This window comes from Lutjanus erythropterus, chromosome 9 (genome assembly GCF_056507025.1).
Source record: "Lutjanus erythropterus isolate fLutEry1 chromosome 9, fLutEry1.hap2, whole genome shotgun sequence".
NCBI lineage: Eukaryota > Metazoa > Chordata > Actinopteri > Lutjaniformes > Lutjanidae > Lutjanus > Lutjanus erythropterus.
This window is the reverse complement of record NC_139325.1, coordinates 41,732,416-41,756,841: the sequence shown is the minus strand read 5'-3', so window position 1 is coordinate 41,756,841 and position 24,426 is coordinate 41,732,416. Positions and strand designations below refer to the sequence as shown.

The following is a 24,426-nucleotide window of genomic DNA, read 5'->3' as shown; positions in this document are numbered from 1 at the left end:
CACACGCCACATTAGCCTTCAGTGTACTGTGAAGTGTGAAAGTCTTCCCTAATTAAAGCTGCACCAGGCAGCGTTTTCGTGTGGATGTACTGTACACCCGCCTTCATCTGCCTTTATCACAGAGCCGCGTTAACACACATGAACATTGTGTGCGGTTTACTGATGACATCGTAGTTCACATGCATATTGTTCATTGCAGCTTTAGTGAGTGCAAGTTACTGCAAATAAAAGCTTTTATTGTGGTAACTAGGGTGCTAGTTGGCAGTCTATTCATAAAAATATTAAAAGTTGTTTTTCTGTATTACTTGTACATTTAAAACAAGAATATTCTTGGAAATAACATTTTAAAGGGTCAGTTTGCACAAACCACATGCTCATGTGATATAATGACACATTTTGGAGGAGGTAAATTAATGCCAGCAGTATATCAAACCAGCAATACGTCACTGGGATCCAATCATGAAGGCCACACCCACTTTTGGTGAAAAGCTCACAGTTTCATATAATGAGAGAAAATGCAGAAAAGCTGCTGGTTTCATATCTTTTCTGGTTCAGACAAGGATCCCATAAGCAGAGCAGTAAGATTGTGTGGGCGTCGCTGCTCACTGTTGCCTCATCGATCTGCCTGGATGGGAGAAGACCGAAGGGGCATGACGGCTGACTGATCAATTTTAATTTATCAAGATATCTCAAACGTTCAGGTTCAGGTCAGAGTTGCAAAATAATTATTAGAAATGTCTATAAAACTCCACAGGAATTCATACAAACTAACTTGTAAATTGCATTATTGTCTATGGGATCTTCCGCAAAAAGGGGCGTGGCCATGACATTTGGGCAAAGTACCTGTATTTGACGGTTTGGTGTATTACAATAACTACTACCACAACTTTACATTAGCATTACATTAACAACTGAATCTACTGCTATCACCCAAGCTGTAACTTCTACTTCTATAGCTGTTACTACAGAAGGTATAATTACTACTATGACTGCAGTACTTTCCTACGACTATTACACATTGTGTCTCTCTATTAGTCATACAGAGAGATTGAAGAGTGAGGGCATTTCTGAGAAAAAGAGAGACTGATCAGCATGCAGTGCTCATTTTCTGCCATCAGACAGACTTTAAGTCCAAACACTTAAACCCACTCCACCACACAACGCCTCATTTTTCTTCCACAGATCCTTATTGACCATGATGACAGAACATGCACAAACAGACCTAAAGCAGCCACATATCAAGTTGTAGTTTGCAAAGAGCTAATCGTTAAAATACAAGACACTGTTCCAGACATTATTTACACAGGCATTACTTTCTAAGTTCCTGCAGGGAGCGGCGCATCTACATTTTTCGGGGGTTTGTGTTGGAAGCACTCCCAGAAACAGGCTCTCTTTCAAAGCTTGCCCGGAAAGTAAATTGAGAAATAATTTTTGTGTAATGGCTTGCTGTTCTTTGGAGAAGGTGAGAGTTAATCACAGTCCCCGGAGTCTGGCTTCCCCTCTCTTCCTGACTTATTATGCAGGGCCACCGCGCTGCATCAGCACTCCAGCACCAACCTGCGAGACTAAAAAACAATCGTCACCGCAATCTTTGTCTTCGATGTTATCAGACTATAAAGAAGGACCACGCGGTAAGAGGAGAGAGGAGCTGTAGTTTAACAGCCTCAGTCAAAGCAACTTTAAATTAAATCCATTTTTTTTTTCTGAGATGAGTTCCTCACACAGTTAAACGCATTTGTATCTTGCGGTGACGTGTTGTGACCGCCTTGCTAAAGGGCATCTCAGCGGGAAGAGAAGAACATGTCAGACACTTTCACCGTCACAGCTTTTCCTGCTGATGGTGGAAGCTGCAGAGACAACAACCCACATCTGACCTGGAAGGGATCGTCTGGATTATTAAATGTGGGGTTGGATGAGATACTTATCGATAATCAGTGTATTAGCAACAGTAGATGGGCGTCGGCGCTAGGGATGGGAGAAAACAATTTGATTATCTTTCTTTGGACGATTCCTGAGTCGATTTTTTGATTGATGAATTGATTTTTTTTATATAAATAAATTGCACTTGATCTGTTAGCTCAATGCTAACACAATGTGGATTCCCATTCCCATTAAGGAGTTTGGTTGGTTTGGAGAGAGCAATAAATGACTTATATAATGGCGGTTTCCCATCACAAAAGGCTTTCAGATAGCAAGGTAAAGTGGTGAAAATATGCTAAATATAGCATACACTTAAATTGATATTGATTTCTTTAGGTGGACTTTTTTAAATGGCTTTTGTTGCTGACCTGTGCAAAGCATTACACTGCTTAGCTTCCGTACTGGCACTCCTCTCTGCTAATAAACTGACTGTTGAAAAGTAACTTATACAACCCTATATTAAATAATCTGAACTATCACTGTAAAGTTTTTGAAACTAAACCTCACCTCTATCATTTCAGAGAACATATGGATATATATTTTCCAGCGTTTGGGAATATATTCCAATAAGAAAAGGTTTGTTTTCAGGCCTGTGGCAGAGGAGGGTGCAGCTGCAGGTCAAGTCGAAGTTCAGAGTGCACCCTGATAGTCAGCTCAACAAAAACACGAGCATATTGTTTTTCTTTAAGCCCCCCTCCACTGGGTCTGCAAGGCAGACATAACAAACCATGAATCTGTTTTCCACCAGCTCTGGATATAGCTGTAATTTTGCAGACTACAAGGGTCAACAGGTTTGCAGGCACAGTCCAGTAATGATGAAGCAAATACCTTTAAAAAAGGGCATTCAGATACTCTTTCCTGATAGGCTCACTTGGCCTGGAGCGTTGTCACAGCAACAGAAAATTCAGCATCCAACATGTTTTAGAGCACAGCAATAACCTTTTCTAAATGTGATTGGCTCTTTCAAGGGCATTTAAAAGAAATATTTAATATGTGTGCTATTTCTATTTTTACCTATTTTCCCTCATGTTGTTACTGCTTGGTTCTCAGATTATTGGTCAGATGTTATCAGTGCCTCTTGTGTGAACACATCTGATTTGTGCTAAGGCTAATGAGCTACTAACAGCGGTTCAGCTTAAAACAACGTCCATTTAGTAACTGTTCTGGAGCTTTTGGTCATATCACACCACAAACAGATGAATTTGTTCAATTGTCATGTAGCCTAACTGAAGATTTTAAATTTTACATTATTCTGAGTACTTTAGAAAGAAGAAAGAGAGAGAGCATGAATTTCGTCAGAAATGTTGTTCAGATACAGCCGAAAAATATTCTTGTTCATGCATCATTAGAGAGAGAGACTGACAGATAGATCTGTGTTATATGGGCTTATGCTCACTCCTCTAATCTCGTCTCCGTCTTCATCTCTGTGCCATGCAGTTTTCATGCATTATGGTGCATTCACTTTGAACTGGAAAGTCAAGCGTTCGAGTTCCCAGTTGGAAATTTCAACAGTATGTTGGTGTTCAGGTTTGCTGTCTGCTGTAGTGCAAAACATCCTCACATTGTTGTAAATGATTGTTAATAACTATAGACATAAATTGTCCTGTCCATTCAAATAAAGAAACATAAATATCTCACATTGTTTAGTTTGGCATCATTGTATAGACTCCAGGGTCCCTGGTAGGAGGGGAATCTATTCCAAATTAAATTTAACAGGAAAAATGAATGTGAACAAGTTTATATTTGGAGTCAAAATTCATAATTGCGAACTATTTACATGAACTGGTTCATTTGAATCTCTGTGAAGTGAACTTTGTGTTAGCTCTGGTGAAGTGTGAATTTGCACAACGCTGCAGAAAAAACATGCATTAGTCAGAGAGATTGACAGAGCTGCCACATAGTCAGCACCTCAAGCTGTTTGCCGTTTGGTGTCTGACCCAAGTGCACGTTGGTGTTGACCAGGAGGTGAACTGGCATCTCTCCTGCTCCCAGTCTGTACTTCATACTGTGGTCCGTGCTGGACTTGAACCGGCCACATTCTGGTTTCCAAACCAAGATCGTACGGACTGAGCTACTGCCACCAAACCACCTCAAGGACTTCTTGTCCAAGTTGGCTTAAAAGTTCAGACTGAAAGTTTGTTCTTGACCTTGTAAATAGTTTTAGCTGTAGGTATAAAAACAATCTTACCACAAGGTCCATTTTATTGCTGTTCTGGAGCTTTTGATTGTTGTCACAGGATGTACATATATCATACAGCTCAGTCCTCCCCACGCACACCTATGCACAATCTAGAGGCCTTTTCCCTGCTTAAATTGCATTGCTGCAACAATAATACAGCTTAATGAAAGACATCCAAAGTGCATCCAAACTTCAGACTTTTATGAGGCATTAGCTTACCTTTGAGTAAAGACTAAACTATGTAGCCTGGTAAGACATGATGAGGTAGTTTGAAAAACAAAGGATCAGTCAGTGCGTGGAGTTGTTAGCGTTCCCCTCATGCTGTTAGTGAAAACTTTTATCATGTACCTTTGCAGGGAGAATAAAAATATTAGTATTTGATGATTGAAAGTGATGATTCAAATGGGGTTCTGAGACAGATCAACAGAGAAATCATCAACTTAAAAAGCAGCAGCCCTAATTATTTTATATAAAAAAAAACAGAGATGGCCCAGAGTCACATTCTGACAGGAGTTCCTCCCTGCATGTCTGTTTATTCCTTTGTTAAATTAGCCTGCCAGCTAGTTCGCTAAGAAATACATGTTTTTTTGGGTTAACTGAGCCGACTCTTTTAACCACAACCTACTTTGGAGAGGAGAGGAATAAGAGATAAAGACAAGACAGTTTCTGTGTCATGTTAACCTCAAATCTGCCTCCTTAGACAGTTCTTGCTCATTATTGAACAACACACTGGTTCTTCTCTGACGTCTTTTTTGCCTGATGCCTGCTGTATATTAAACCGTTTTCTTCAGTCCTCAATGGACTGTGGAGCTTAGATCTTTTACCTTAAGTCCACTTCCAGTCATGTTTTAAACAATATAAAATACTCTGCAAGGAGTAATAAATTGTATTTCGTCTGTCTGCTTTGACCAGACCGAGCAGAGCACCAGCAGAAAAGCTGCGGTGACGGGGAGATGAGAGAGGCTGGGAGCGGCTGCAGAGGAGAGAGGAACGGGCTGCTGGGGACGCCGAGGCCACTGGCGTTTGTGTGGACTGGTGGCTCAACTGAAAGGAGGGACGGCAGAGGACTGGCAGGGGGTTAGCTTTTTATTTTTGGTACTTTTTGGCATCATCTGTTTTTTACTGATTACAGTTTTATTGTTATAAACCTTTTAAATTTATCATTTATCCTATGTTTTTTTTAAAAGAACCTGTAAGCCGTGTTTAAATGAGCCCTAGGGCTCTGACATTTCCTAGGTGGCACTGTCGGCCTTTAAAATTACACTTAAATTATTTTTAACATTCATAGTTTTGGTATTTAAAAGTTGATTTCATAGGTTGTTGAACTGGCTGCCAGCCACATTTCTTTTGGCGTTGTCGGTAGGATCAGCAATAACCTTCCCCAGTCACATAATTAATAACTATAGCAGTTTACAAATGTGAGATGATATTTCCTTCTACAATGTTGAGGAGTTTAAAATAGGAACACCTCAAAATTGTGCAGAAGTACAGAACTTAAATTAATGTTACTTTCCACCACTGTTTGAACATTCATATTAAAACTGCTATTTTTTTAGGTGCATGTTATTATTTGTTTCTAATATTTTCCTCCACCTGATAAGCAACTACACCTTCTGTACCCAAACGTCTCCCTCTGCGTCGGATCTATCAGCATCATCTGTTGTCTGACAGAGCGGGCGCGATCTCTCACTTGCAGGGACAGTGCAAATTACTCTGCTCCTATCTAGGTCACCTCTCCTCTCACCTGAGTCAGATAGGATAGAGATATCATGGACAGGCGACACACGTTAATGATGAGCTGTCTGCACAACATGCCGGCCACAGCACACACAAACAGGACACATAACAAAGCATGTTGCTGTACTGTAAATAATGCACCAGGTTTAATGTTAGAAAAAAACTACATCCTGTGTTCTTTGCATCAACCACTGAAGTGCTTGTAGTGAACCCAGAGGAATCGCTCCGTAGGAACCAGACACCTTTTGTGTGAACCTTAAAAGAATGACTGAATGCACACACGTGATATATTCATGTGTGTGTGATTGAGGTTTCCTCTTCTATGTGTTGAGACTATTTCTTCAAACATCCCTCCCTGTCGTACCGATGCTATGATGTGAGGCCCTAATCCCTTTTTCCTTCCTAATTTCCGGAGACTGTGAAGTGCTGCTCTTCAAAGCTGGCGGATGCAAGTAAATTCTGTGAACGAGTGACAACAATGTCAGTGCTGTTAAGCTCCTTTCACTTGGCTTTGACTTTGGACTGCCATTTTTTAAATTTGAACCTCACTGATACTAACTTTAAGGTGTCTCTCTGCTGGAGTAGACACTTTTCTCCAAACTCTCCTCGCAGTTTTTCTTGTTTGTCTTTCGGGCTGTGAGTTGTCAGGATCAAGGATGAGTGAGCAAGCCTGCAACATCAAACTACAGTGCTTGAAGTGACTGAGGAAACATTTTACTTTATCATCTAATCATGCTACAGTTTTACCAAATATCAAAATATATCAAAATATAGACGATATATGCTTAAAAAGCTGTAAATCCTGAGGAAATAAAGCATAAACAGCTCCTTATTAAATCTGCCCTTAGATCTTCTATGTGAAGTCAGAGAGAAATCACTTTAAATCACCAAACTCATAAAACAATGGTTATTTTTTTATGTTCTAAGTGCTCTAATAATACCCATAAAAGGCTTTCCTTGTGGCAACCAGGGAGCTATAGTTTGCAATCTGTCTTACTTTCTGCTCTTTCCATTTTTCAAAATGATATGTATAAAGCACTGGCAACCACTGCACAGAAGTAATCATTTTCTTGAGGATTTTTTTTATATTTCTTGCTGTGATTATAGGCACAAGAGCCTCACTGAATATGCACCTAATTAGAGTAGCAAACACTCATGCCAGAATAACTGCTGTGGTAAGGATTACTTGGTTGCACTTTATTTTACAGTAATAAGACGTAACAAGCCATAATTTGTATATTTGTATCTTGTATCTTTGGAATATGTTGTTTATTAGACAGTATTAGACCCCTTATTAGACTTTGTTAAAGGATAATTAGGGACACATTATTACAGAACTGTACTTTAAACTGCATTGTATTATTCCCTACTGTTAGACCCTTATTAAAAACAAAAAAAAAAACAAAATTAAACAAAAAACATTTTATCATTTGCCTCCAGTGGTATGTATGGCCCTGCAGGGCTTTTTCAGTTTTATGTGCTGAGGTCTGGGGATATGGAGATTTGTGCTGACACCCTGAAACAGAGGTGAACAGACTTTTGTTTGTTCTGCTCAAATTCCACTCATCTTCTTTGTATTGGGGTGGTGGCACTTCTGCACACATGGCACATAAAACCAAGATTGCGTGGATGGCTGGATATCACCAGGAGTAAGTGTAAAAATATGGGATTTGTGTAAATTGACCTTTTAAGGATGATCGTTTACAGAACCGTGGTCAGATGCTGTAGCTGCACATTGATTTCTGACCTCCTTATCCCTGATTTTCTTCTTAAAGGGGCACTTCAACAAGATTATATGTCAAAGTCAATTTAATAGCTGAAGGAAGCACTACACAGCCTGTAAAAAAGTGCTGTATAATGTCCTCTCTGGAGGAGCTCTGTCAAGTCTAAGAAAACTTGATTAAAGTCAGTTGGGGCTCAAGACAAAACGTTTTCATAATAATAATTATGAAAACATGGCCGTTTATGAGTTAGGTAGGATCTAAGGAAAGACGCAGTTAGAAAGAAAGGATTTTGAAGCTTAAAGGACTTTAAGGAACTATCTTACAAATTTCAAATATTCTCTAAAGGCAGTGTGTGAACTTCTGCACATTCCTGCATAGAAATGTACAGCTCTTTCATTTAAATAATATATTTTTTTATATCCACATTTTATTGTCAATTTTCAATTTTCAATTATGCTTCTTCACTTGCAGCACTTGCTCTTTTCTCTCCATAGATTTTTCTACCCACCACTGTATATTTATGGTTATGCACCAAAAACGACAAAGAGGTGGAGTGAGGCTGGAGCTGAGGCAGGCGGTTAACTATGTGATGACCCCCACCTGTCGATCAAAGCAGACCAAGATCACAAGAGAGTGATCATTTTAACGTTTGCACGATATACAAAATAGAGAAAGAAAGTGTACAAGGCTTGTGAGAGTTTCACAAATCAAGGGTTCCCTTCTAGACAGGACAGAGAGTGATGGGTTCACCAAACTCTATAACACAACAGTGAAAACACACCGCAGTCCTGCTTGGTGTAATGCTTGGCAAAATATCAACATTCAGATCAGGCTACAAGAGCTGTGAGTCATATAGTTTATAAACTTTGCCGTTTAGCCGTTTGTATATGATGTATGATGTACTGTATATCGCTGTGCTTTGCCTCTGTGTGCCGTACATCACAGAGAGCCCAGGATGAAATTCTTATAATGTGAAGGCCCCTTCAATTATGCATAACCTTTAGCCTTGAAATAATTTACATAGGTGACCGTACAGTTGTCATGAACTTGGAAATTAGCTTTTAAGACCAAATGTGTTTGTTTCTTCAGTTAAGATGGGTATTTTGATACAGGGGTCACTGGGGACTGACTCAGTTTTGGAGTGAGCTTCAGGTGGCCATTCAAAGAACTGCAGTTTTTGACATTTCAGCGCTGGCTTCATTTTTCAGTTGCTGCTTTGAGTTTGTAAATGCATAAAGAAACCAGGACGGTTTGGATTGATGTAATGTCCCTAGCAGTCTGTACATTGTTTCTAAGGAAAATGTTTCATATTATTCCTTTAAGTGCAACTTGATCACTGACAGTGTTATGCGAGTGGTGGCTATTGTGGCCTCGGGCTGCTAGCCTTAAGCAGAGGTAGGGAGCAAGAGATATTAGTCTGATAAGGCCATTTCTTTCTTTCTCCACACCTCTGGATTTATTTCATTTTCAAACCTGCAGCCTTCAGCCCAAGGATGCTAACACTCAAACCAGAGATTTGATGTTTATTAAGATGGCATTTTTATGACGGATCAGATGAAAATATTATGTGCACAATCTAATAAACATTTCCCCTTTAGCATGACATGTTAGATATCATAAAATTGTAACACTATACAGCTTGTTGCACAATATTTGTCATAATGGACCCACTGCTGGGTCTGGCAGACTTCAAGTGGATGATGGTGCTATAAACAACATTTTAGGGGTGTATGAAAAACAGGATGAGAGGCTTCTAAGAAACATCAGACTCCTGTTAGCTCTGCTAAGGTGAATATCAGTTCATCTTTTAATAAAACACACGCAGATGGATGTTTTTGTGACTCTGGTGCTCCTTCACTGTTTTATCTGGATTCAGAAAGACTGAAAAACAACACCGTCCTGCTAATGCACTTTGTCCCTCTTGATAAATAAATTCTCCCTCAGCAGCTCACGGCAAGCAAACATATTGAGACCAACCAGAGCTGAGGTTTGAAGGAGGACATGTTTTGTTTGAATATTGCTCCTCTGGAATAGGAGAGAGGGCTTTCAGTACATTAGTTGGAAGGCAGCTCCTGTATTGATTTCCCCACAGGACCCAATAGATGCAAAGCAAAGTCCTAATTGGAGTTTCATAGCAGAGACCCTTGATGAGTTATTCATTTGGAGCACTTCACCAGCATCCATATGGCTCCTATTCAGGTCATTTTGCTCAGGAAAAAAAAAAACTGTCATGTTCAGGCAACTGCTGCATCTTCAAATGTATTTAGGACATCTGTCCAAAGTCTGTGTTGTTTTGCTCTTGGAGTCTGTATCAGCTCTTTAGTGCTGATGGGATTTTTATGCAGAGTATATGCAGCCTTCGACATGCTGAGCACCGTGTATGGATTTTGTTTTTGTTCTGTTTCCCTCCAGGCTGTACTCTGCTGTCATTTAGTAGGAACACTTTCCATGGCACTTGTATCTTAGTTTGTCAGTTTGACATTTATTGTTGTGGTTTTTTATTGTTTTCTTCTTTAATTTCTGATTTGTTTTGAAGTCAGAATCTTTTGTAAGTCTCATATGCAAGACGTTTTTATCATTATTATTTTTTTTTATCAGTACTACCTCTTAAAATATCATTTCTCTGTCTTATCACAGTACAACTGAACTAACTGATCAAAGGGTTGGTGGTTCAATACCCACCTCCTCCTGTCCACATTTTGAAGTGTCTCTGGGCAAGACGCTAATTCCCAGGATGGTCCCCATCTCCCACCAGAGTCACAGAAACAACATTGTATGTGTGTACAAGCCAGCGCACTCCTAACTGCCAGTCCCAAGCCTGGATAAATTAAATGAATTAAATGCCAGGAAGGGCAGGAAGGAGCCTATGCCAAATCAAATATGCACATCTCCCATTCCGGGTTAGGTGGCGCCTGGTTTGCCAGTGGATGATCTGCTGTAGTGACCCCTGATCGGGGAGAAGCCAAAAGAAGAGGGAGGTTTCCATGGCACTGGCATCTTAGTTGGTCAGTTTGGCATTTATTTTTGCTGCTTGTTTTCTTCTTTAATGTCATCCTCTGATTTGTTTTAAAAAGTTTTTGTTTGTCTCATATGCAACGCCTTTTATCATAACTTTGCAGTATTTTACTCCTTATTTTAATAATTTCTCTGTGTTATCACAATGCAGCCAAATTAAATTAAACTAAACTTATTTAGTTTATTATTTGGTAATAGATGTCAATGAATAATTGATCCTCTTGATGGTGGCCTCTCTTACTTGTAAGTAAGATCAGTCTTGGATTATATGTCTTCTTATCCAAAGTAGAGTTACTGTAAAGGTTATTAATGTCAAGCTTTTTTTTGCATGACAGGAATTTCATGGGGGTCATAATGGCCACAGCCCCTCAGTTTGGTCTTATGCACCTCAAAAAATTATATACCACAGAAGCTCCACCTGGATTGTCTTATTTAGCTGTTTTCTCCTCTGCCACTTCAGTGTCAATACAGGTTTTAGATGTTGGGATTCTGAATCCTTATTGGGCAACATCAAGTGAAACGATGTGCACATAACTGGTGGTGGGTTCAATATCAAGCCTGCAAGAACAGTTTGAAAACCAGGCTACTTATGACGGCAGTATGACAAAAATCTAACACGAAACTTAAATGATCTCATCCTGATGTGCCATCGCCACGAAACCGTGACTGAGACAACTTCTCAGAAGAAAAGTTAAACTGAGCTGATGTCAGAAAAAAATGATAAATTAGGGAACTGAGACAAGGAGACTTGAGAAACCCAAGAAACTATAATGTTAAGCATTATCTTTGGGTTTTGGACTGACAGAACAAAACATTTAAAGTCAATGACTTTGGTCTTTGTTTTTTCATAACCGCTAATAAATAAAACAATTTGTAGAGGGGCAAGTAAAACTGACTTTGGGCAAGTAGATTTCTGATCCAATTACCTGACCCAGCAAGTGAAAAAACAAAAAAACAAAAAACAAAACAACAACAACAACAACATACACACAAAAAAACAAAACAAAATCCATCACCCCCCGTCTTCCCATCTTCAAACGAGTCCAGTGTCTCTGATTAGTTCAGGTGAGCGTGTATGAACTTTTACAGATATTGGTAAATTGTAAATACCAATTAATTATTTTGTGAAATAAACAGCTCCTTTATGTATTTCACTGAAAGTTATAAAATGTGTTAAAATGAATAATCATCTTTAGCCCTCCAGTTAAATTCATTTTTTCCTTGGACTAAAATTCATTTTGTTTTATTTGATGGCCTTGGTAATTTTTTTCTTCATGCCCTCAAAAAATTGACAACGCCAAAGGCCAGCTGGCCTTGCCCATAAAATAATGAAAATCCAGGCTTAAACTTCACCAGCGCTGGGCGAGTTATTTGAAAAATGAAATCAGTTGTTCATTACTCATTAAAAAAAGTAATGTTCAGCAAATGAAATGAGTTAAATTGTGCAGCACATCACAACTCTGCTGCTTTTGCGAACACCTGTAGATCGACACTTTTCACAAGCAAATCTCTGATTATTTGTGACTCATTTATAAATGAAACAATCAAAAACACTTTTTTTCCCCACTTCAGTGATGAACAGACACCGTCCCTGAGATGATACACTCCCACTTGACGACAATATAAATGATTGCTTGAATGAAACAGCTTGTTTTCCTCCTCTTCTCTGAGCTTCACACATCCAACCACCTGCCAGACTTTCGGATAAATAAAACTGTAAAGGATTGGGGGGAAGATGACGTATATAAAGAATAAAAAAAACACTCTCAATCAATATTCTGCATTATTTTTCATAGTAATTATCTCGGCACTGAAACAATAATGAGCTGTGAGGATACTTTGCATACCAATTTTAGACAGTTATCACAATGAATAGGGATGATGTGAGGCCCTGATCGCCCTTTGTGAAAGAGTGTGTTGTCAATCTGATTTGGCATGGCGCAGATTGCTCGGGTGAAACAGTTTTTGATAAAGTCCCGGTGGAGGAGTTGATTGGATCTACTGGAACAGTGGGTGTCGTTCACTGTTGATGTTCCTGAGGAAGCCTTGAAATCCATTAAGCTGTAACCTTATTACCATTCATCTCAGAGGAGGGGAGGCTCTCTTGCCGCCGCCAGACGACTACAGGAGTCTGTTTTTTCATTGGCACATGTGGCCATCAGCACCAGGCTGGACAATCGGAGGGCTGCATTTGGGGGGACAAAAGTCTCCTTTCACACTTGGACAGCCACGGGTCGCAAAAAGTCTAAATTCAATTACAGAGATAGCATCGACAAACACATACAGACACACAAAACTCTTAGTGGACACAAGCACATGCACATATAGCTGCATGCACAAACATGTATACAAGCAGACACACACACACATACATGCAGGATGAAAGGCGATGAAATGGCCGCAAACCCTTCAACTCTAGACAGAAATCAATTTCCAACTTGGAACTTGTGCCGAGGAGAGACACTAATCGGCGGGCAGATAAGGGCTTGTTTGCTCCTGATAAGACAAGCGTCTGCGACACATGTCCCATAAATTGAGATTTGCCAGATTTGCCTTTGGGGTTGTTGGGGGAAAGGTTGGCTGGAGAGTGAGGAGGGGTTGGAAGGGCAAACTATCTGAGTGACAACCGATTTCAATGCCAGAGGACCAGAGGATTTGTGCTCTGAACACGGCTGGGCAATGTAGGATAAATATGTTGTTGGATACCAAAATATTAATGAGGATATTTTTCCAAGATTGATCAGTGACAAATTTAAGAAAAAGCCAACATAAAAAAGAAGAGGTAAGCCTTCAAAACAGCTTCACTGTGTCTCTGAATCTTGACCGGAGGGATAAACAATATTCTTCAAAAAGATTTTCCCTTATTTGGTATTTTTGATGATGGTGGTGGAGACCGCTGTCTGACACGTCATCTCAAAATCTCCCAGATGTGCTCATTTTGGTTGAGATGTGGTAACTTTGAAGGCCAGAGCTTATGATTCACATCATTTTCATACTCATCAAACCATTCAGCGAGCCCTTATAACCAGCATAAGACTCTGCCTTCCTATTGTTTCTCCTGTCATTTATGCAGGTTTTACCTTTATTTAGCAGTAGTCAGTGGGTGATCTGACTCATTGATCCTTAAACTGACTGAGTTCTGTGTTAGAATCTGTGGCCCTGACCATATTATTAAAGTATTATAATTAAAAAATACAGAACCAATTCATGAGTCAGTGTCCTGGCTTGCTCCACAGGGTTCTGTGCTTGGCTTGCTTGTTTTAACCATTTATATAAATGATTTGAGATGTGACAGATGCTCATTTTCATTTGCATGCTGATGCAATGGGTATTTATTGCTGTGTGTCAACCCTTGCCGATGCTCTTGACAACCTGCAAAGTGCCTTTGATGTTGTCCAGAATACCTCATCACAGTTGAAACATGTTCTCAATGTTAATACGACCAAACTAATGTGGCGCAGTAGTACTGCACTGTCTCCTCACAGCAAGAAGGTTCAGAGTTCGGCTTGGGAGTTTGTGGCTGGGGCAGAACCTTTCTGTGCAGAATTTGCATGTTTTCCTTGTGTCCACATGGACTCTCTCCAGGTACTTCCTCCCTCAGTGCAAAGACATGCAGCATAATTGGTTAATTGGTAACTCTAAACTGCCCATAGGTTTGAATGTGAGCGCGAGTGGTTGTTTGTCTCTATGTGTCAGCCCTACCATGAACTGGTGACTTGTCCAGGGAAAACTGTCCAGGGTGTACCCCACCTCTCGCCCAGTGTCAGCTGGGACAGGCTCCAGCCCCCCTGTGACCCGTCAGGATAAGCGGTTATGGACAATGGATGTATGGATGCTAAGAGTCGGCCACAGACTATCCCTTCAGTTGTTAGTCTTGAGGGAGAGGTCATTGAGAATATCAATTCCTACAAATACCTACGCATTCTGATTGACAAGTCTCTTACTTTTAAGCCCCACAAAAAAAAAACAAAAAAAAAACAAAACAAAAAAAACCCCCAAAACCCAGAGGCTTAAATTGAGTTTCGATTTTAGAATCAAATTGTGTTTTTCTTTTAACCTAAAAAAGAGACTTATTGCTGCAATGTTTTTACCTGTGTTGGATTATGGGGATCTTTTATATATGCATGCCTCTGCTCAGGCTTTGCATATGATTGACACAGCTTACCACACTGCCCTTAGGTTCATCACGAACTGTAAAGCCTTGACTCACCACTGTGAGCTTTACGCCGGGATAAGATAACCTGCAGGAACACACACTGGTATACTTTTATCTACAAGGCCATTCTTGAGCTGCTTGCATCTTACCTACATACTAATATTTCACAGGAAATCAATGGACAACTCTTTGGTCAGTGGATTTTTATATGTTGTCTGTACAAAATATTCGCACAGAGATTAGGAAGTCGGTATTTATATACTTCGCACCCTCAGACTGAAATACACTACAGAAAGTTTTAAAACTCAATGATCTGACAACATTGCATAGTTTTAAATCCATCCATAAACATTGGGGTGTCATTGCTTAAACTGATACTGTTGGACACATGGCCTGTATTGTACTTTTATTCCATATGCCATCTGTTTTCTTTCGTATCTGTTTTTAATTATCTGTTCTTATTTTGTACTGCTGCCTGTCTTGGCCAGGACTCCCTTGAAAAGGAGATTTTGAATCTCAGTGGGATTTTTCCTAATTAAAGAAAGGTTGAATAAAACTAGTTGCAGGTGAAAAAACAAATCACAACAATTAAACATTAATAAATCAGCTAACAGCTACATCATGATTTGGACGAACACTTGTAAAGTAATCACACTGATCATCAAGTGCGTTAACTGTATTTCAGTGAGAAACATTTACAGTACAACAACTAAATTCGTTGGTCATTTCAAAAGTGTCACTTTTGGACGATTCTACAAACCCTGAATTACGTTCAGGATTAAGGTTAAGGCATAGTCACGGTTTTGGCTAATAAAAAGGTGAATGTTGATAGGCCACAAACTCTGGTGTCCTGCAAGGTAAGGGTGCTACACACCTATTCACTGCCCAGATCTCAACATGCTTGATTTAGGCCACTTCAATCAATGCACTGGCTCTGAACGTCGGTCTGCACATTTGAAGTAAATCATCAGTTGTATAAGCGTCCAGCATGAATGTAATTCGCTGAATACTAAGCTGTTTTAATTTGGGAAGCCACATTTTGAGAGATGATGATTTAATTTGCCCTAGCTTTTAATGCGCCACTGTATGCCCTTTTTAAAGAAATAAATTAAGTTATGATGCCATTTAAATTAGTCACATGTACAGCATGCATTTTAAAAAGTGTAAAAGCACAATACCTGCAACCACGGCAAATTTCAGCCTCAGATAGAAAGCTGCAGTTGTGTCTGTGTGTGTATTAGACCCTCACTAATACTGGATTTTTTTTTGCAGCTCATAAATAACATCAGGGCACTGAAAAAGTAAACTTTCACAGGTATTTTAAGTAATTATGAATAACTATAAATAAAAAAAAACAAAAATTGAACAAACTTCCATTAAGAAAAGAAATGAGAACCTAAACAAAAACCCAACAATCAGCATTATGCTCATTGTTGGACAACAAAAACTCTGATACTGATGTAGAAAGATATAGGTGTGACAGGCCAAAATATAAAGATATATCTGTCTGCCTCTAATGTGTTTGTGTTTGTGTTTAGTCTGTCTATGTGTCTCTTTCTACAAAGTTTGATCATGTTGCATGAATTTGTTTAAAAGTTATAAACCTTTTTGTCACAGGCCACTCCCACTGTCACGTCTGCTTTTTGCCAGTTGGCATGAACACAAACACACACTTTCATACACACACAGACACACACTTGACTTCCATCCTAAATTTCAGCCTCAAAGGGCAAAAACTGTGGCCCCCAAAGTGTGGGGAAATATTTGTGGGCCGAACAACTGACAGAACGAGCTACAGAGCTTCAGGTCACAGCTAAAAATTATGCACAAACCTCCTCGTTATTAGTGGCAAGGAGTGCATAACCTGCAAAAGAAAAAAGGAAAATCTCTACACTCACGTCGATGACAGTCCACTGCTCCACTACGATGGCGTCGTACGTCGGGGCGGCTGCGTTCGGCTCGCCCTCGCTTCCCTCCTGGAAGATGAAGACACTTTCCACCGACTTAGGCAGCATATCTGCAGAGGAGAGGGAGAAAACCCAGGCGTGAAAAGAGTATTTACTGGATGGAGCGTGTCTGTCTTGTCTCTGCTGCTCCTTTAGGCCCTCCAGGCCAGAGGAAATGGAATGATATCACTCAGCCACATTCACACACAACCCTTTATTACATAGCCAGTGGTGTGGGCCATTTGTATGAGCAATGTGCACTTATACATTATGCAGGGAGACAGTGTAAAAGAAAAGGAGCAGGTATTCCCCTTCTGGGATGTTAAAAAAAGAAGAGCAGACATTATGCGCTACATCAGTGGTTTTTCAGAAAGCCCAGAGCCCTGCTGGTTTCCCTGCTAGACAGCTAAACAGAGGCTAATTACAGCTGAGAAGCAAGGTGAATGCAATAGCTGAGAGGATTCAGAGGATCAGGACTGAGAAGTACGGTGTTAAAAAGGATGGACAGATTTTTAGTGATGGCAAAATGTAGCCACTGATTTAATGAAGTCAGTCCGTAAGGCATTAAAGCATAAATCCTTTTGCTAAGCCTGCATAATTCACCTTAAAAAGACTTAAATTAAGTGAGCCACATAAAGACGTTGACGCTGACGCTTCAGGCCACGAGCAGGATTGTGTGCAACTGACCAGATAGATTTTCCAAAGCTTCTCTTCTGTTCTGAGGCTAACAATCGCGGGATTGGCATCCGAGACAGAAACACCACTCTGGCCCCCATGAGCCGGGACCCCTCTCCACCCAGCGTCTCTTGTCATTCATTTGATGCACATGCACATTACATGCAGGCTCACACACACACACACACACATGGACACACACAATACACACCCTATGGTCCAGTCTTCCTGGCTGGCCTGAGTGCTTTCTCATTACTCCCACGCCATTTACACACTAATACAGTTTGCCGGGGCCCAGGCACCAATACGAGACACTCCACATTTCATTACTGGGCCCTAATAATAGGGGGATGAGAGGCGGCTGGAGAGCCCGTGGAGAGAGGGAGGGAGAAAGAGAAGGGGGGAGTGAGGAAGACAGAGGGAGAGGCAGAGTGGAGGGATGACAGGCTCTTTTATTTTCCCCCTCCCTGAAAACCCATTTAGGACCTGTGCACGCTCAATTGAAGACATCTCTCAGACATCTACTGGCTCTCTCAAATACAGACATTGTCGTTGTTCACCCCATCCACCCCTTTAACCCTTTCCCTTCCTAAGCTCCTTCCATCAACCCCTTTCCCTTCCGTCCTCAGTCCAACGCCTCTCCATCCAGGGTGACCAGATGAATGGGTGAAATTCAGGACAGCATCTGGAGGTGAACGTGTCAAGACAGGAGGATTAAAATGTATAGAATATTTAACAGAAACATCAGATTATTTCTTATTAAAGGTGAGCTAAAATGAAGTTTTTTAAAACCCTTTTAGATCACATCCCCAGTCATATTGTGCACACATTTAACAACATATGCCGCAAAAGTATAGTATTTATATATTAAAATCATGAAAAATCCCTTCATAATTTCTTCCGGTAAAACAAAATCTGATGGGTGCTTAGGTAAACTAGAATTAACCACTTTCAACAAGTCATATCTGTCAATTAATCTTCAACAATCTTCAACTGGTGCTCAGCACCAAAGCCAATTCATTATTTAGCTTGTTAGCGACAGTAGAGTACATCGTTGTGTCTTCCAAGGTGTTCACTACCTCAGATGTTGTTCTGCATCACCAAAACACTGTGGTTACAGGCCCTCTGGCTACAAGTTACTGACTTTGGGGAAACTGGTATCTGTGACAGCAGATTATACATGAGGCTTTTTACAGTGGAATGCTACAGCAGCTAGCAAACGTTAGCAAGGTTATGACACAAGGTTACAAAGTTATGACTTTTCACTGATTTGGGAGAAAACAGGACCATGTCTATGGAGAACATGTTTTGTGGTTTACCCTCCGATGTCGACTGCCTGCCCAGCTTCAACTCTGGCTCAGAGTTTCTGCTAACCTAGCAGCCGTTAGCAGGCAAGAGAACCAGGTTCAGCAGCCTACCAGTGAACACAGCCAGAGTGGGACTGAACATGACCGGCTGGACAAGAAATACTACAGAGGTCATTAACACAGTTTCCTGGTGCTTTCATGAATATCCTGACAGTTTTACTTGTTGCTAAAGTAGCTAACTGCTAAGTCAGTGGTCAAAGGAGCCAAACCACTGTTGTACTGTATTTTCTGTTGTCAAACCTCTGTTGGTCTCGGAGGTGGTGTTTGATCCGAGTCTTGCCGTGTTCAGGAACTCCTAGTGCTGTTGTTGCATAAACGCTCACGCTGCGCTATCGGCTACTGTGACAAGTCTCACCTTAAATTCCTGCTTTTACCGGACGCATGTCAGATGTTGAAACAAATTAGCATTCTGATTTCCATTGCATGACGACTTTGTATTTATGAAGTTCAGTGACATATAAACCATTATGCACAGGTGACAGGTGAGTTGTTTAGCTATTGCGCAGGAAAAAATAAGTGTAACTACCAACCAGACTCCATTAAAATATTGCTCAATTAAACCGTTTTAAACATCTAGTCTTTCTACAAAATGGTTGAATGGTCATTTTATGATTTCTTACAGTAAATATATAACAGATTTCTCTTTTCATTTTTGGGACAGGAGTTGGGATTGGGACAACTGCTTGTAATTCGGGACTGTCCTGACTTTTTCAGGTCATCTGGTTGCCCTGTCTCCATCTCACTGGTCAGGCCTTGGTATAATTGGAACGATGCCTTTTCATAAAATGTACAGTACCGCCGAGGCCCACCATCAGCTCCCTGCCAGTGCGACAGGGATCACTCAGGTGAGATCGACACGGGGTTTCTGTCACGTTGCTCTAGCGGGAGCAGCCTGTCTCTGGTGATAATACAGACGGCGGCTGAGCAGAGGAGAGAGACAGAGGGAGAAGGAGAGAAGTGGATGAGAAGGAGTTGGTTGCTGGGGGCGTCGAGTCCGTCAGGGGAATGCACCGGTTGCGTGCACGAATAAACATTATCTCGCGCCTATTGACTGAGAGCTGAGCTGAGCAGCCAGCGGGCCGACTGAGAATAAGTTGTTTACACTTGCAAAAACCACTGCGCGCCCTCAGTCAAATTGTTCTCCATCCCCCCGTGACTCACACACTCAAGGTCGCAGGGCGAGGCATGCAAATACAGTCACACTAAAAACAGGGAGTGACAGCACTGGGACCGAAAGACGCAGAAGCAAATGGAGGGGGAGAATCGGATAGCTGGAGAGGCAGGGTGATGGTGAGTGACACCCGGTGACATGCAGCAGCTGAAATCAGCACCCAAATGACAGTGGAGAGGATCAACAGTGCAGACAGAGCTGACACACAGAGACTTAAATTGAAGTTTGTTGTCGTTTTTGGTGGGTGGGTGTGTTTGAATGTAGATGTGAGGTCTCTGGCGGCACATATCAAGTCATTTTGGAAGCTGTTTGTTCCTAATATTCATGGACAGTTCACAGACCTGCTGTTGTACATCGATTTGTACCACACAGTGTTTTGAACGAGCAGAGAAAGTAAATGGTGAGTTGTTCCATGAAGCTGTGTGCAGCTGTGCATGAGTCTCTGTTGCAGTCGGTCTGGCTTCAGAATTGGTTATTATTCTAACTCGGGCTGCAACTAATTATTTTCTTCTCTTTTGTTCCCTGATTATTTTCTCAATTAATTATTTAGTCTGTAAAACATCACAAAACAGAAAAGTGCTCATCACAATTTCCCAGAACTCAAGGTGATGTTTTGTCTTGTTTTGTCCAAGCAACACTCCAAAATCCAAAGAGATTTAAATTACTCTCATGTTAAGATACAGAAATGCAGCAAGTTGTCACATTTGAGAAGCTAGGACCATCAATTGTTTGCATCTTTGCTTGAAAACTGACTTAAAGGGATAGTTCAGACTAATTAATTTGGGGCTGTATGATGTAGTTATGGATAGTCAGTGTATAAGATTAGTAGAATACCAGCATGGAAGATAAGCAATGAACTGCTGTGGACAGAGTCAGCAAAAAAGGCATGTTGGCCACTTAAAAAAGCTCCACCCAAAAGAAATAAATACCAGTTTAAGTGTATGCTATATTTTAAACATTTTCACCACTTTACTTTGCTGCCAGACAGCCTTATCTGACAGGAAACTGTCGCTTTATAAGCCAAATATGACTCTTTGTAAACTAACCAAACATGATAAGCAACATTTAAGTAATTAGTTTTGTTTTATAGTGACTTGGGTAAATCTGAATGAGTCTATAAGACAAACAAACTAACAGATTGAGGCAGTGGTAGACCAGCAACTCCCCTGTGCTGTGAGGTAAAATTACTGATTTAGGGTTTGGTTTGGCTTGTATTATGGTGGTTTCCCATTGGATATAGCTGTCAGATGGCAAAGTAAAGCAGTGAAAACGTTCTAAATATAGTGTGCACTTAAACTGATTTAGATTTTTTTAGCTGGATCTTTTTAACGTGGCTAATTGATCCTGCAGACTACATACAGATTACATCAAATTATCTGGACTATCCCATTAAATAATTGACTGATTACAAAAATACTAACCGATATTTTTCTGTCAGTTGACTATTCGCTTAATCATTTAATGGTTGCAGCTCTAATTCTGGCAAACATTTAAATATCTCTACTTCCTCCCACTGTACAAAAATTAAGCCACAATTTCCCAGATACAAATGCTGCCAACTTGTGCTGGCAGCATCATTTGAAGCCAGAGTCTGCAATCGGGCGTGGAGCTGTGGTATTGAGGTCCCATCCATGCACCCACACAACTCAATCTGTCAGTCATGACATGACACCCTCTTATAGCACCGAACGTTAAAAAGTCCCAAAACATCAGCCTGATGTGAACTACCCAAAATTACAGAGCGCATATTTAGGGACAATTTATATTTTACTTGTACTTTTATCTTTTTAGTTTGGCCCATGCCTCATCTATTATGGAGGAGTTGGGGTTTATGACTTTACTGCAGCCAGCCAACAGGGGAATGTTTTGGTTTCACTTGTTTTGGTTATATGTTAGTAATTCAAACTACTCAGTTGTGTTTAAAGAAGCTAAAACACTGGTATGGTCCTTTAAATGAGTATTTAGAGTATAAGGCTGGGTCATGATAAACTACTGGACACATTTGCAATTGGAATTTACCATTAAAACTAAATATAAAAGGAGATACATGAATTTACTGCCACACTGAAGCACATTTATGAGACACAAAATGGAAACCAGATCAACTTTCAAAACCACCAAAGAAACTTTCCAAAGGATAATGAGGCATTTGATTTGGTATCTGCCTGTGTAAAGATGTAGGTGGCCAGAGAACAGGCAGGTCTGTCCAGACTGTGAGCCAGAACTCTGAGCAGAACTCAGCTCAGTCTGCAGACTCAGATGTCCAACAGACAGCGAGGAACAGATGCAATTCTTTATGTGTGCTTAAAACACCCTCAAGCTTTTCTGAGCCTCCATAGTGTTATGTCAAAGATGTCAAAGTGGCATTTTTTTTAGTCTTTTATTTTGGCAGTCTGTCTAGTGCTGGGTTCTCTTGGTCCTGAGGACTGACTGACTGTTTTGAGTGTCGAACATTTAGTGTATTAGGTATTTATTAGAGAGGTAACAATTGTTTGGAGCTTGTCGAACATACGGATCAACAGTGGAGAGGTATAATATGCTGCAGGTGTGGTTTGAGAAGTTTATATGGACATTTTTTTTATTTTATTTCTGGTTAAACTGTGATTCACCATTGGAATAAACCTTGATATTCTGCAGTGGGTTGGAATACTTAAAAGGCAGATATTTGGTTGAGTCTTCCTTTGATGTAAAGCAAACTGTTTTTACTGGTTGAAGGGCTGTAAACTATTAAATTCTTTTTATTATCATTTATATATGTATTAATATATTTTTACTAGAATTAAATTACATAAAACATTCATAAGGTGTGCATTTTTATGCTTACAAGTCCATGCACTTGCCCAGATCAGTATATAGGTCACTGTATGTGTTCGAGTCCAGCTGACCGCTGTCGAGCCGGAAGGTGACCCTGCCCGGGGTCATGTCTGCTGACATGATTTAAACATGTGTGCCAGGCACTGCCTCAGAGAGCTGGAGACATGCCGCTGACAGCTTATCTATATTTCAAACAGGACGAGTGGACATCCAGAGAGAGGGACAGAGAGAGAAACAGAGAGCAAGGCGAGGGTGTCTGAGCGTGTGTGTGGATTGGATGTGGCTCTTCCCTGCGGAGCCAAAGGTTTGGCAGCTGGCAGGCTGGTACCTGTGGGTTACCGGGCAGACTTTAGCTGGTAGAAAAGGAGCAGAGGATGGACAGCATGATGATTGGATACCAGGGGGTGTTTACAAATGTATAGTCCATTTGCTTTGGTCTGAATACAGAAAGGAGACAGGGGTGAAAACTCCATGTGCATGCAAGCAAAGATTCACCTGTTTTATCAATAAACACATAATTTAGAACATATGAATTTTTAATCGATGTTAGTATTCATTAGCTTCTATTTTCCACTAACTTAGAGCTGATATGTTCTTACACTGCATGAGTCCAGCCATGTGCAAAGGCCAGAGTGAACCACAGGGTGTTCATTGATGCATTCAAATGCACTTTGGAGTTGGTTAACTCAGAAATATTCAGGATGAGAAATTTGCTGTCTTACAGCTCTGGAAGGGATTTATTCTCCATCCATCTTGGCAATTACGCACCTGGGTTTTTACATTTTTAACATGGTGAAATTTAAGGACAAGTATATTCCTGTGATTAAATCTTGTGCAGGTGAAATCATCTTGAAAAGGACAGCCTTGTGTACAACACGGTAAATAGTTAATGGCTGAATATCTAACACACAGTGATGGCAGCGAGCTTCCTGCAAGGTGCTGGCCTTCCTGGAAGGTGCTGGTCTTCCTGCAAGGTGCTGGCCTTCCTGCAAGGTGCTGGCCTGACCATGGGGAGAAGAAGAGCTGATTCTCTGTCCAACCATCGAGAGCAATATGGACTTCACTGTTTTGCTCAGGGACACTTTGACATGCACTACAAAAATAAACTGTACCAACAACTCTTTAAATTTGAGTCGGCTCATTGTTTCATTACACAATGCATGCTGGGAAGTCTGCAAATATGCTGATCAAGCCTCTTTAGAAGTGTAATTTAATGAGTTGATTGAACTCTATACAGTACATTCATTAAACTCATCATTTCAAGTCAAGACTTCAAGTTATAAGAAGTCATGTTTACACTGTAAATTTAGAATTGTTCTGAAAATAAATGCAGAAATTTTAACTTTAATTAACTTGAATAATTAAAATTTTTATTTTTACATTAAGTTAATAAGAAAAGATTAGCTGTTTCCACCGTAAACATATACACAAAGAGTCCGTCGTAGAGTTACATCGCTGCCATATTGGACTGACATGTGAACAAATACAAGTAAAAGTGTGAGCTGCGGTTTTCTTGATAAAAAGCATGATGACAGTTATTTTTCAAGGACCCATGATCTATGTGGAGTAAGTTAGAAATAAAAATGAAACTTTGTTTTCATTCTCCATGTAGTTTATAAACCCTTAAATAAAACACGAGTTATTGAAATCTGACTGCCATCTACTGCAGGTAAAACACTGACTATTGAAAAGTGCCTCATGCAACCCTACTTCAAATTATCT

General features: G+C 40.4%; 1 protein-coding gene across 1 annotated transcript in view; it reads right to left on the bottom strand.

Moving 5' to 3' along the window:
- The window catches only part of rftn1b (raftlin, lipid raft linker 1b), a 152,157-nt gene that overhangs the window by 12,144 nt on the left and 115,587 nt on the right, over positions 1–24,426 (bottom strand). The window contains exon 7 of the mRNA XM_084727637.1: positions 16,630–16,748. Coding sequence (XP_084583763.1) covers positions 16,630–16,748 — 119 coding nt within the window. The remainder of the gene's footprint in view (positions 1–16,629; positions 16,749–24,426) is intronic.